The sequence below is a fragment of the Anopheles coustani genome, chromosome 3 (genome assembly GCF_943734705.1).
Source record: "Anopheles coustani chromosome 3, idAnoCousDA_361_x.2, whole genome shotgun sequence".
NCBI classification, from domain to species: domain Eukaryota; kingdom Metazoa; phylum Arthropoda; class Insecta; order Diptera; family Culicidae; genus Anopheles; species Anopheles coustani.
This window is the reverse complement of record NC_071288.1, coordinates 44,930,926-44,943,214: the sequence shown is the minus strand read 5'-3', so window position 1 is coordinate 44,943,214 and position 12,289 is coordinate 44,930,926. Positions and strand designations below refer to the sequence as shown.

Below are 12,289 nucleotides of genomic sequence, written 5' to 3'. Positions count from 1 at the left end.
TTTCTACGCCTTCAAAGCACATTTTCCGGCCCGCTGGTTTGGTTGACTGCAAAGATAAGAAACTTCACCCGACCAGGTGGGGCCGCTGCTACCTTACTTTCGCATAGACAAAGACGACGATTACGACGTTGGCGTTTGTTGGCATTTGTCGTTGAATCACCAGCACCACCCCCGAAGGATGGCCTCTCTGGTGAACGCGAGCAGATTTGTTGTTTAGCCCAGCTCCGTGGCATTTCCATTGTCACTTGGCCGTGTATAATTTTACGCTCACTTTTCCACGGCTGGCCGAAGGAAGGCTCTCGAAACCAGCCATGTGCAGCCGGCATTGCTTAAGTGAAGGGATGACTCGAAGACGCATTAACCCGGTGATGAGATTGTCTGCGGCGGATCGTTTAGCAAACAATAAACGGTTACCGTTGTTTGTGTGGCACACCAACAATATCGTTATGGTATGCTTTGTTATGCGTAACTGGTTGCCACTGAACAATCAATTGAAACTGATGAAAGTCGGATTCTTGTATGTATATGTCTTCAATTGAAACACATTTTATCATGCGTCTTTTATCACGAGTATGGATAACTCCCGTATGTCGCGTTCTTGATGAGGTTTTAGGGATTTATTCACAAGGAGGTACAATTTTGTCCCTAATTTCACTCGTGGCGACTAAGCTACGCGGCGTGGTGCACGGTACGATCACGCGGTCGACGAGCCTGACTCGGTGCGCAAAAGGACACGCAGGTACGAGAAGAGACTTTGATCTTCGCCTTTAGGCCGAGAAGCGATAAGATAAGAGAAGAGAAGTTGGTTGCGCACGTCCCTGGCTTTTATCCGCGCTAGTGCAACGTGCACTCCCTAGCTGTCCTGTTCTACATGCGTCCGCTGTCCCTGTCTCCTGGTTCGCCAACCGGCCTTTTTAAGTTACGACTGATATGCGCCAGGTGGCGTCCTGGTCGCCACAGTACTCCCCCCTTAGAGCGGTGTTATCGGTATCTCAGCGGGATCTTCACTCTTCGTCCGACCCTGGTAACACCGGTCGATATGTCTTGTCCTGGTCGTCGTAGGATAGATGGTGGTGGAGTTGGTATGGCATGCGGGGCCGGTGGTTGGGGCGAAGGTTGCACGGCGGGAACCTGCTGCGTCGGCGGGACGCTGGGCGTTTCGGTCTGATCGTGCGACGTCGGTTCGGGTGCCGTGGTGGTTTCCTCAACTGTGTAGGCCGGTTTCAGACGGTCGATGGATACTAGCGTTGGTCGTCCATTGAGTAGTAGCTGAAAAGACTTAAGATTTCGTGTAAGTACTTGGTATGGACCGTGATATGGAGTTGTTAGGGCGGGACGGACGGTGTCGTTGCGTACAAACACGTGAGTGCATTTGTTTAGGTCGTGATGGACGAACGCGGTTCGGTTGGTGTGCCAAGCGGTGTCAGGTGGACGGATTTTACGCATCGCTTCCCGTAGCGTCTTAGCGAAATCGGATTGATCGGTCGCTACTGGTTGTGGTTCCTTTGAGAAAAATTCGGCGGGGATGGTAAGCGTCGTGCCGTACACGAGTTCGGCCGGTGATGCGTTGATGTCGCTCTTAAAAGTTGTGCGCAGGCCGAGCAGTATTAAAGGAAGATGTTCACTCCATTTAGTTGTGTCCTTGCACGTAATCGCTGATTTGAGAGTGCGGTGCCATCTCTCGATTAGCCCATTAGCTTGCGGGTGGTAGGCGGTCGTCCGAATGTGTTTCGTTCCGAGGGTTCGATTCAACTCGCTGAACAAACACGACTCGAACTGCCTTCCTTGGTCCGTTGTCACTATGGATGGCACTCCAAATCGGGCGATCCAATGATACAACAACGCTGCGGTCACGGTGGATGCGGTGATGTCCGGTATCGGCACTGCTTCCGGCCAGCGGGTGAATCGATCGATGATCGTCAGGCAGTATCGGTTTCCATTGCTTACTGGGAAAGGTCCGATTATGTCGACATTGATGTGGCTGAACCTGTCCTGCGTAGCCGGGTACGGTGTGAGCGGACTTTTGGTATGGCGGCTGACCTTAGCACGTTGGCAAGCCAAACAGTTCCTCACGAACTCGCGCGTCTCCTTCTTTATGTCCACCCAGACAAATCGCTCTGTCATCAGTCTGACTGTGGCTCGTGCTCCGGGATGGCTTAAGTCGTGAACAGCGTGGAGGAGCTGTTGGCGGAATGATTTAGTAATATACGGTCTAATTATTCCGCCGGGGCAGTCGGCGTACAGCGCTTTGGTACTTCCGGGTATCGGCGTCTTCTGCAGGGACAGATCGGAGGGGCTCTTCTGGTTCAGAATAGCTATAAGCTCGGGATCGCGGGTCTGTTCGTCGGCCAGGCGTTCGAAATCGATGCTCGGTGTCACGCGTACTATTTCAATACGTGAGAGCAAGTCGGCTGTCACATTTTTTTCCCCTGAGACGTGGTGTATGTCGGTCGAGAACTGTGCTATGAAGTCCAGCTGTCTAGCTCTTCGCGGCGAGGCGTTATCATGGGTTTGTCGAAAGGCGTACGCTAGAGGCTTATGGTCCGTATAAATCCGGAACTCCCTACCCTCTAGTTGATAGCGAAAATGTCGTACGGCGAGATAAATAGCGGTCAACTCACGGTCGTAGGTTGAGTAGTTCCTCTGTGGTTTATCGAATTTTTTCGAGAAGTAACCTAGTGGTTGGAGTTGGTCGCCTACCCGTTGGTGCAGGACGGCTCCTGCGGCGAAATCAGACGCGTCTGTCCACAGCGAGAGTTCTGCGTTTGGGATCGGGTGTGCCAGCAATGCTGCTTGTCGAAGCTGCTCCTTGCAGCGAGAGAATGCTTCGGTTGCTTCGGGTGTCCAGCTGAGCGGCGTTTTATCCTTTTTTTTATTTCCCGGGGTCATTTTGAATAAGATGCCTTGCGTATCTATAGCGTTTGGTAAGAAGCGTCGGTAATAATTTACCATTGCGAGAAACTTCTTCAGCTCCATTATCGTTGTGGGCTTCTTTAACTCGGTGATAGCTGATACGCGTTCCGGGAGGGGGCGAATACCTTCTGAATTAACCAGGTGCCCTAAAAAGGCGATCTCGGTCCGGTTAAATTCGCATTTGGCTGGGTTGATGGCCAAATGGTGTTGCTCAAGACGCTGGAATAACTGACGCAGTTGTTCGTGATGTTCTTCTGGTGTCGTCGAAGCGATGATCATGTCGTCGATGTACGGGAACACGAAGTCAAGTCCTCGTAGAACATCGTGGATGAGCCGTTGGAACGTTTGTGCCGCGTTCCTTAGACCGAAGGGCATCGTGGTGAATTCGAACAGCCCGAAGGGGGTCGTGATGGCTGTCTTCGGGATGTCCTCCGGGTGTATCGGTATCTGGTGGTATGCCTTGTGCAGGTCGACCTTTGAAAAAATGGTCTTGCCATGCAAATGCATCGTGAAATCTTGGAGGAAAGGCAAAGGATAACGGTCCGGTATAGTCTTCGCGTTGAGAGTCCTGTAGTCGCCGCAGGGTCGCCACGTTCCATCTGCCTTCTTCGTCATGTGTAGGGGGCTGGCCCAGCTGCTGTTGGAAGGACGACAAACTCCAAGTTGTACCAAGGACTCAAACTCGGCACGGGCGGCTGCGTATTTCTCGGAGGACAATCTACGAGGACGAGCGAAAGTCGGGTGTCCGGTTGTCTCAATGCGATGAGTGATTTCGGATTGCAGCTGCGTGCCGGGGGTGGTGGGCGAGGTTAACCCGGGAAATTCCCTTAATAAGGAAGCTATCGGTGACGATGATTCACAAACCTTGACGGTTGGCTCCTCTGGGTTATAGTCTGTGGCGCCGGGCGTGCGGAGGTTAGTGAGGGCGTCTACAAGGCATCTGCGTCGTAGGTCGACTAGTAGGTGAAAATATTCGAGGAAATCGGCGCCAATAATAGCTGTACCCACGTCGGCGATCACAAAATTCCACAGGAAATTTCGTCGCAAACCCAGATCCAACGTACGAAGCGACTCACCGTATACCGTGATTGGCGTGTTGTTCGCGGCGAAAAGTTTCATGGATGACGGTTTATGGAGAGCACAGCTGATACTTCGTGGGATTACGGAGACGTCGGCACCAGTATCTATTAAAAATGGTTGGTTCGTTTTTCGGTCCACTATGACGAGGCGATGAGTTGTCGATGATATAGAGTGGACTGGTTGCTGCTGAACGTCTCCCGCAGATTGTCACGCCGACGACGACGATGCATTATTCCGTTGTTGACGGTTAACAAACGAGCACGAGGCTCGGCAGTTGCGAGCTTGTTGACCGTAACGCTGGTGGTAGTAACACAAGTCGTTTTCGACGCTACTAGTAGATTGGGCGGGCTGCATTCGGGTACGTGATCGAGACCGGTTGCGACCTCGATTCAATTGATTCAGCACGGTGTCTAAACGCTGCGTCAATTCTGCTACTTGTCTCGTGAGTCGGTCCACTTCCCCATTTCGAACCTCCGACACCTGTTGGTATGCACCCGTTTGGTGGTACAAAGCGAACGAATCTAGGACGGAATCGGCCACCTTTGCCTTATCTTCAACGTCTGGCGAGGCGGCGATCACCGCGGATTGTATGTATGGCGGTAAACGTCCTATCCAGAGGTCAACCAACATGGAGTCCGAGATTGCTCCGTTTGCCGTGCGTCGCATTTCGGCTAGCAGTTGGGACGGTTTCCGATCGCCGAGGTTCATATCGGATAACAATCGGTGTAAGCGGCTGCGTTGCGACTCCTCGAAATGTTGGACGATTGTCCTTTTCGCAGCTTCGTAGCGGTCAGCGTTGGGCACGTTATCGAGAAGATGGCGCAGCTGAGGGAGGATTCGCGTCGGTATTTGTGTCTTCAGTATATTGAACCGTTTGACGTGGTGGCTCGGAGCGATATTCCATGCGTCAAACCAATTTTCCAAAGCGTAGAAAAAGGTGTGGATATCGGTTGTATCCAATTCGGGTGGCTTGAGGCGCATTGTATTCACAATCTCCACTTGAAATTCCGGCGGGTCGGTAGAGGAATCGCGCGAGAAGGGTGACTCGATTGTTGGTGGGCCAGGGGCTATAACTCCGATTGCAGGGGCTATCGACGCGGCGGGGGTTTCTGCTGTACCCGGTGGACGCGGCGGGCTACGCATCATCCTCGTTGGTTAGTCGAATTAAACGGATGGATCCTACCTTAGTTGTGTGCAGGCGGCGACTTCGGTGCGATGGCGGGTGCACGCGAGGAAGATGGCGGCGACTTCGGTGCGATGGCGGGTGCACGCGAGGAAGATGGCGGCGGCTTCGGTGCGATGGCGGGTGCACTTCTCACTATCGTCAGCACTCGTCCGGCTGCGATGTCGATGGCGGCTACTCGCGATAGTCAGCACTCGTCCGGCTGCGATGTCGATGGCGGCTACTCGCGATAGTCAGCACCGTCCGGCTGCGATGTCGATGGCGGGAGCACGTGCAGACAAAAATGGCGGTCTCTGTGCACGCCTGCGGCTGCAATGGCGATCCGTGGACGACGGTAGCACGGGCTGTGTACTCCGGTGCGTTGTGCTCGTCGACGTAGTGTCGTGCAAATCGCGGCACGAAAAATCGTCGTCTTGCTTTGGGTTCGACGGCCCTGCGGGCTTGCCAGGCCTGCAATTGCACTATGCGAGCACGCTGCTCGACGTCGATGTGTGTGTGTGTGTGTGCGTTTCGTTCGTAACGGCGCGGCGTGGGTTTGGCTACTCCATCGCTGAGCCCTCGCTAGTGTTTGTTCGAGTACACTCGTTTCCCACGGCACTATATCACTGCACTTTTTTTGGTCTTTGAAGGCGCTGCGGTTAGCTCCTTAACACTCCCGTTTTGAAATGGCACTACATTCACACGCGGGATAGTATGCGACCACGGAAAGTTTTCGCCTCGCACGCACATGCACTAACGCGTACTTATATCGCGCACGATCACGTCGGGGTCACCAGTTTTAGGGATTTATTCACAAGGAGGTACAATTTTGTCCCTAATTTCACTCGTGGCGACTAAGCTACGCGGCGTGGTGCACGGTACGATCACGCGGTCGACGAGCCTGACTCGGTGCGCAAAAGGACACGCAGGTACGAGAAGAGACTTTGATCTTCGCCTTTAGGCCGAGAAGCGATAAGATAAGAGAAGAGAAGTTGGTTGCGCACGTCCCTGGCTTTTATCCGCGCTAGTGCAACGTGCACTCCCTAGCTGTCCTGTTCTACATGCGTCCGCTGTCCCTGTCTCCTGGTTCGCCAACCGGCCTTTTTAAGTTACGACTGATATGCGCCAGGTGGCGTCCTGGTCGCCACAAGGTTTTACATGAGCAAACAAATCGGGAACCCATTGATTTTTATCTTACTATAGTAAGCGGGCAATTGCCCGCTCATGACAATAAATTTATTAACAATTTTGCTAGAAGCTTTCAATGCTAACTAAGTTTACTGCACCTCTTTCAAATACAACTTTCTTTAAGTAATCAAGCAATACATAATTTGCTGTACAAAGATATTGGAGTTCAATTCATCATTGGGTTATAATTTATGGTATTTCAACCATTATTTCAAATTCTGACCAAAGTGTTTGAAGCTTGTTTAACTAAGCTTGGGCATCAGCTTCATGTTTTCATGTATCCGGCAGCACTGCTGTCAGTTTCATCCTTCAATTGTTTGTATTAGTGATGGGAAAACTGAATCCCTACAGGGATTCGAATCTTTCGATTCAAATCCATTCAGAGATCCGGAACTACGAACCCGAATCCCAATCCGTCATATCATACGTGCTCATCTAATGCCGATTTTTCATATGATGTGTTTAATTCAATGAATGATTTACATAAGAATATCAGTATAGTTGACATATTTTTATCTAATTGTATTCAAACAACACGAACAATCTAGTCCTTTTTGGGAATATGCAGACTAACTGATTCACCCGAGTTTATTCCAAGAAGAGTAGCATTTATTATGTTTCACCGAGGTGCCACACGTGAAGCTTTTTACACCGAACGAACGTTTTTTCGAGCGGCTGGAGCTTTCCGTGTGTCAGCTCTGCCTCTCGCTCTAATGACAGTTGTCTCTTTCCTTCCTTCGGTTCACGTTCGGTGTTGAAGCTACGATCAGAATTCGAGCGAACGTTCGCTGGCGCACAAAAAAAGTCGAGCGAATTTTTTGGGCATTCTTCCCCTTCCATGTACGGATAAAAAAACAGACCAACTGTGATAAAAATGGTATACACCGAATGCCGCAAAAAGCTCGGGCCAAAAACTTCGGTCTACGCGTTCGTTCGCTTACGTGTGGCTCCTCGGTCAAAAACAATTATGACAGCGTTATCATTCAAATTGAATAAATCGTGAATCACTGAAACAGTGAAGCAAGTCCTTTTGATGTTTTTCCGCACTTTCCCGGCGGGGACTTTATTGCGGAACGAACATGTTTGAGGTTCTGATAACATTCTTTACAAATAGCGCGTCAGATATGGCTGATCAGACCGGGTCCGATACAGCCCAGCGGTAGCGCCGGTTAGAAAAATCGACCCATGAGCGCCGGGGCTCACCACCTCGACGGCGTGGGTTCGAATCCCAACCGAGACCGGACCCTACCCTGTACGAAAAGACTGACTATCCACGTACACATAGGGTAACAGTTTCGTAAGCCCTTAACGGGGTAGGCATGACCAACAAGGTCGTTACGCCAAGAAAAAAAAATTGTGTTGCAGATCGATGAACAAAAATCCATAATATGTAATATGCTCCAAATTTTGAATTTTAGTTAGTTACACATTTTTACTTTTGAGCGGATTCAAGGTGGAAAGAACGGTATTAGAACCATGCTACACGAATAAAAAACTTTTGTTTTTTCCGAACTAACATTTTGTGGAAGACCGCAAGATCGTTCAGCTACTATTTGTGTGTAAGAACCTTAAATCATCTTTTCAATGGGTCCCATATGAGCCATCGGCATTAGAAGGTTACGAGATGAGCAAACTATTTTTCAAGTAAAAATATGTCGGTAAAAAAAACCCCTATTTTGTGGAAAAATGTACGATCCTCAATTCATAGTGGCCAAAACACATTCAAGAACGTTCTTTGTAATGCGTTCACGAAGCGAACGGCACATTACATACCATTATAATATTTGGTATATAACGTGTCCCTTTTCAAAATAAGGAATAGCCCAGATATTATCGACTATTTACTTTCAGATCCCAGATCGAAACACGAGTCGAATCGTTGTATCCAACAGCGTACCACACCCACACCCAGCACACCCACCAACATTGCTCTTTTTTTTAAGGGACACGCCGAAAACCTTGAAAATTGTAAACCTTTTCGAGTGCTTCTCGGCCGCCGAGATTTTGATGGAACCTGGCCGAAAAGCTTATCGAGAAAGTACGTGTTCGGGAGACTGGGAATTTGACTCAAATCATTGTGAGTCGATTCAAACTATTTAGAATCAAGTCAGAATCGAATCAAATCAAGTTCCAAACCAATCAAATTTGATTTGAATCCTATTCGAATCAAATCTTTAGAATACGACAAATGGGATCCAAATCTTTTGAATCTGTCAGATGGGATTGGAATCTTTGGAATCCGTCTAGGGATCGAATCTTCGAATCTTACGAATCCCGATTTTGCCAACACTAGTTTGTATTTCAAAATTCTATTTGAGTTGTTTTTAAAGATAATACAAGCATGCCGTCGGATCAAATCCAATATTCAGAAAAGTATTACGACGAGGTGTTTGAGTACCGGCACGTAATACTTCCACCTGATTTGGCCAAGTATGTGCCGAAAACACACCTGATGTCAGAAACGGAGTGGCGTAACCTAGGCGTTCAGCAATCTCCCGGTTGGGTGCTATACATGGTAACTTTACGGTGTTTCGCCTGTTATGTAGAACAAATTAGGCTCAACCGCTTTCTTCGATTCATTTCAGATACATGCGCCTGAACCACACGTACTACTGTTTCGACGTCCACGAGCGGATCAACCAGCACAATTGTAGAACGATGCAGCGTTCCTTAGGCAATAATTACGACGCCACTCGTAAAGCCGGCATGCGGTGCTCAATCTGCTGTTGATAGTTTTAATTAATGCTACTGAATTCGATAAATGTTGCATTTTCGTCCCATTAGCACAAGCCACAATTCCTGCAGGCCCTGTGTTACCAATAGTTACTGCCCTAGTCAGTAATGAAATACGAGGAACTATTAAGATCTCTTCTAAAGCAACCGTGTATGAGTACAATGCCATGTTAAACCAAATGATAGCTGTGTCTACCAAATGGTTTGGTTAGTCTGCTAAGCAAGAAGGGATTATCTTTTGATATGAAATAAATTGACAAGTTGTTAAATATTATCTGTTGGAGGTGATGTATTTTAACCATTTCTTGATTATACATGTTTCTTGCTTCCTAGCATTACACAACGTTGCATTCAGTGCTACTTCTGTTAGCCTTGCTAATCGGGCGATCTTTATCCGAAGAACACGATGTTACACTTTTGATTACATGGTAAAAACAGAAAGGAAACTTTGTAGTCATTACACAACGCTCAATGCGATACACTCTTGATCTGCTACATACATGAGTTGATATATGAACTGTTTCACGTCTCTTCTTTTCTACGCTTATATTGGTAAATATGATTCAAAATTTTACGATGCATTTTAAGTAGAGTATATATTGCAGTATTTACTTTTTAATTCTTCCGCTGGCCAGTGCCAGTACCTGATATATGCCACTCAGTAGAGCTTATAATTTCACGTTCAAAAATGACCTAAGAGCCGCAAAACTGCGTAATAACATTGCCTAATGTCTAGGTTTTCGAAACCCGTTAGTATGTTGCCCATGACGTCTACATGCTACTTAGATTTTGATATTAAGAAAGGAGAGACGACTGGAAAATTGTTCATTTACGGTAAGATTAAAAGAGATTGTTGAATTATTACAAGACAAAGGACTTATGCTCCGCTGAGCAGCGGGAAGTATTACCATCAACCTATGTGTATGACTAGACTCAAGCTCTTTGGTTTCACATTTTAAAGGACTGCACGAGGAATAAATATTGAAAATGTTAATTTTAAAGTGTGTATCGTCACTCGAATATGCGGTGCATGAAAAAAAACTGAGAAAAGAAGCTACCTTTCGCCGCAGGCATATTTGTTTGAAGTTAAATGTTAAATCTATCCTACAGCAGTAACCACTCGAAACAGTCATCTCGCCACCGGACGCACTCCTTTCGTATGCTGTGCCTTGGTAAACGCTTATTTTAGACAACACGACATGGTGTAGATGGCATAAAAAGTCTGCTCTGTCATGGTTGCAACCATTATTCTGTAAACTACATGGCACCTAGTCACTACCAGCCTTACGATGGCACATGGCGTTTTGGCCAAATTGAGCAACATGATGATGGGCACAATGGTGTGCAGATCTTTATAGGCTCGATTTTTATGTTCGCTTTTTAGCAGTACCTGTTTCTAACTGGGCATTCAACTAGGTATTGCTTCTAAATGTTTGTTCAGGCAGGTGCAACTGGTAAAAGCCGTAGGGAATTACCAGAGGAGGGTATTTGTCGGACACGAGAACCCACAATGAATCTGTGAACATTTCGTTCGGGTTTGCTTTGGCAGTTTTTGCGATGGTTACAAAACTAATCGTAGGAAGGCGGCCGACAGAGCGTGAATACGAAGAGTATCGCAAAGAACAGTTCTGCTGCCTGTAGTGATAACATTAAGGCACATAGGATGTACTCCAGGCGTAGTCGGTGCAGCTGGTAGAAGAGCAGGTAACCTACGCCCATGCCACAGGGGATGGTCAGAAAGACGGACAGGATCACATGCCAACCTGCAAAATAAAACACTGTCGTTAAACACATTTGGAAGGCAAATTTCCGTTTCGCATTGATACAAAAACTAATATGCCATATTAGTTCTGCCTGCATATTTTTCATTTCTACATTGCTTACTTTAAAATCGCGCATACATGTGTGGACTATTTATAAACACATAAAGTAGCCTCGTTACCCTAATGCCCTGTCCATACCTGCGCATGGTTGCCGTACATTGTGCGTATACGAGACGAAAAACACTTACCATGGTCGCTAAGGCTGCCCCGTCTACCCAGGATGATTCGGATTGTTTCTACCAAGCAGAGGGCCACCAGAATGCAGGCCTCGCGTAACAGAATGTGATCAGGATATTTCAAATTGACTGCCTTCAAAGTGAGCATTCCGAGTTCACAGGTAGCGAACATTCCGAAGTAAAACGAGTTGAGGTACAGTAGAATTTCGTAGGTTAAGCTTGGATTTCCCATCGTTATTAGTTCGTTTTCACTCCGTTGCTAGGGCCGCCAGGTTGTTTGAGTGTTTGCTCCGTTTCGCTGCACCCGGATCACTGCGGGCACATAATCATCCAGCGGGAACAAGCGGACATTGATGGCTTTTGAAGCGGAACGGGGTTGCTGTCCGCATCACCGTGTCACGCAATGGACTGTGCACCGTCCGAGCCTACAATAGAAGCCGGACGGATTGGGTCGATTAACGAAATAGTTCTGCTCCTGCGGAACGTTAATTTTTTCCTATCTATCTAAGCTCACTCGTGGAAAAAGCCTCCACCGCACAAAACACTGGGCCAGAGTTTTGAAAGAAAAATGTTTATTTTTAGAACACTGCGTTCTAAACCTTCAGGTACCCAAGGTGAATAGCAAGAAAGGTGTACCCATTGGGTACACTAGTGGTGGGTACATCGAATCCTCAAATCCTAATCCCAATCCATCGTTTATCCTAATCTGAATCCCCATCAAATCTCAACTGATAACTAGCTTTTTTCGTAATAAATGCATGCCGAAGTGAGCTTAATTGCTGTAAGTAGTATTGTTGATCTTGAAAATCAACGGAAATGTACATCAGGTCCGGGTCTGAATCATTGTCACTCCGTGGGCTAAATGTAATGGTAGAAATCACCAGATAATCGGCGTTCTACTGTATTTCTTTGTTAAAAATGAATGTTTTTCGAACTTAAGTTAAATCGTTCAAAAACCTTTATCTATGTCCATTCTATTCTAATCAGCGCCCGAGTCGAGTAAACTGAAATCAATCACATTATCTCTAGATCGAGTCGAGTGTCTAGATCGAGTCACATCAAATTCAAATAGATTGTTATCAAGTCACCGCGTGACTACATTAGGCGTACCATACCACGCGGTCAGAAACGTCCGAGTCCCAAACAAATCAAATCTGATTCGAATCCCAATCAAAATTTTTGAATCCGTCAGATGGGATTCGCATCTTTGGAAT

The 12,289-nt window shown here is 47.4% G+C and overlaps 2 protein-coding genes across 3 annotated transcripts; one reads left to right on the top strand and one right to left on the bottom strand.

The window, feature by feature from the left end:
- The first annotated feature begins 8,641 nt into the window (after positions 1 to 8,641).
- LOC131272172 (cyclin-dependent kinases regulatory subunit-like) lies at positions 8,642 to 9,352 on the top strand. Its single transcript, XM_058273823.1, has 2 exons — positions 8,642 to 8,858; positions 8,929 to 9,352. Exons 1-2 carry the CDS (start codon positions 8,685 to 8,687, stop codon positions 8,995 to 8,997), a joined length of 243 nt encoding a protein of 80 aa, XP_058129806.1. The 5' UTR covers positions 8,642 to 8,684; the 3' UTR covers positions 8,998 to 9,352.
- A 681-nt stretch (positions 9,353 to 10,033) lies between these two features.
- Positions 10,034 to 11,654, bottom strand: LOC131272171 (transmembrane protein 216). Of its 2 annotated transcripts, XM_058273822.1 has the most exons (3): positions 11,590 to 11,654; positions 11,088 to 11,500; positions 10,034 to 10,839 (listed from the first exon to the last, which is right to left on the bottom strand). In XM_058273822.1, the coding sequence occupies exons 2-3, from the start codon at positions 11,305 to 11,307 to the stop codon at positions 10,646 to 10,648; spliced, it is 414 nt and encodes a 137-aa protein (XP_058129805.1). In that variant the 5' UTR covers positions 11,308 to 11,500; positions 11,590 to 11,654; the 3' UTR covers positions 10,034 to 10,645. The 2 variants fall into 2 exon arrangements, with proteins under 2 accessions (XP_058129805.1, XP_058129804.1); XM_058273821.1 differs by having other exon boundaries at positions 11,088 to 11,614.
- Positions 11,655 to 12,289: the final 635 nt, after the last annotated feature.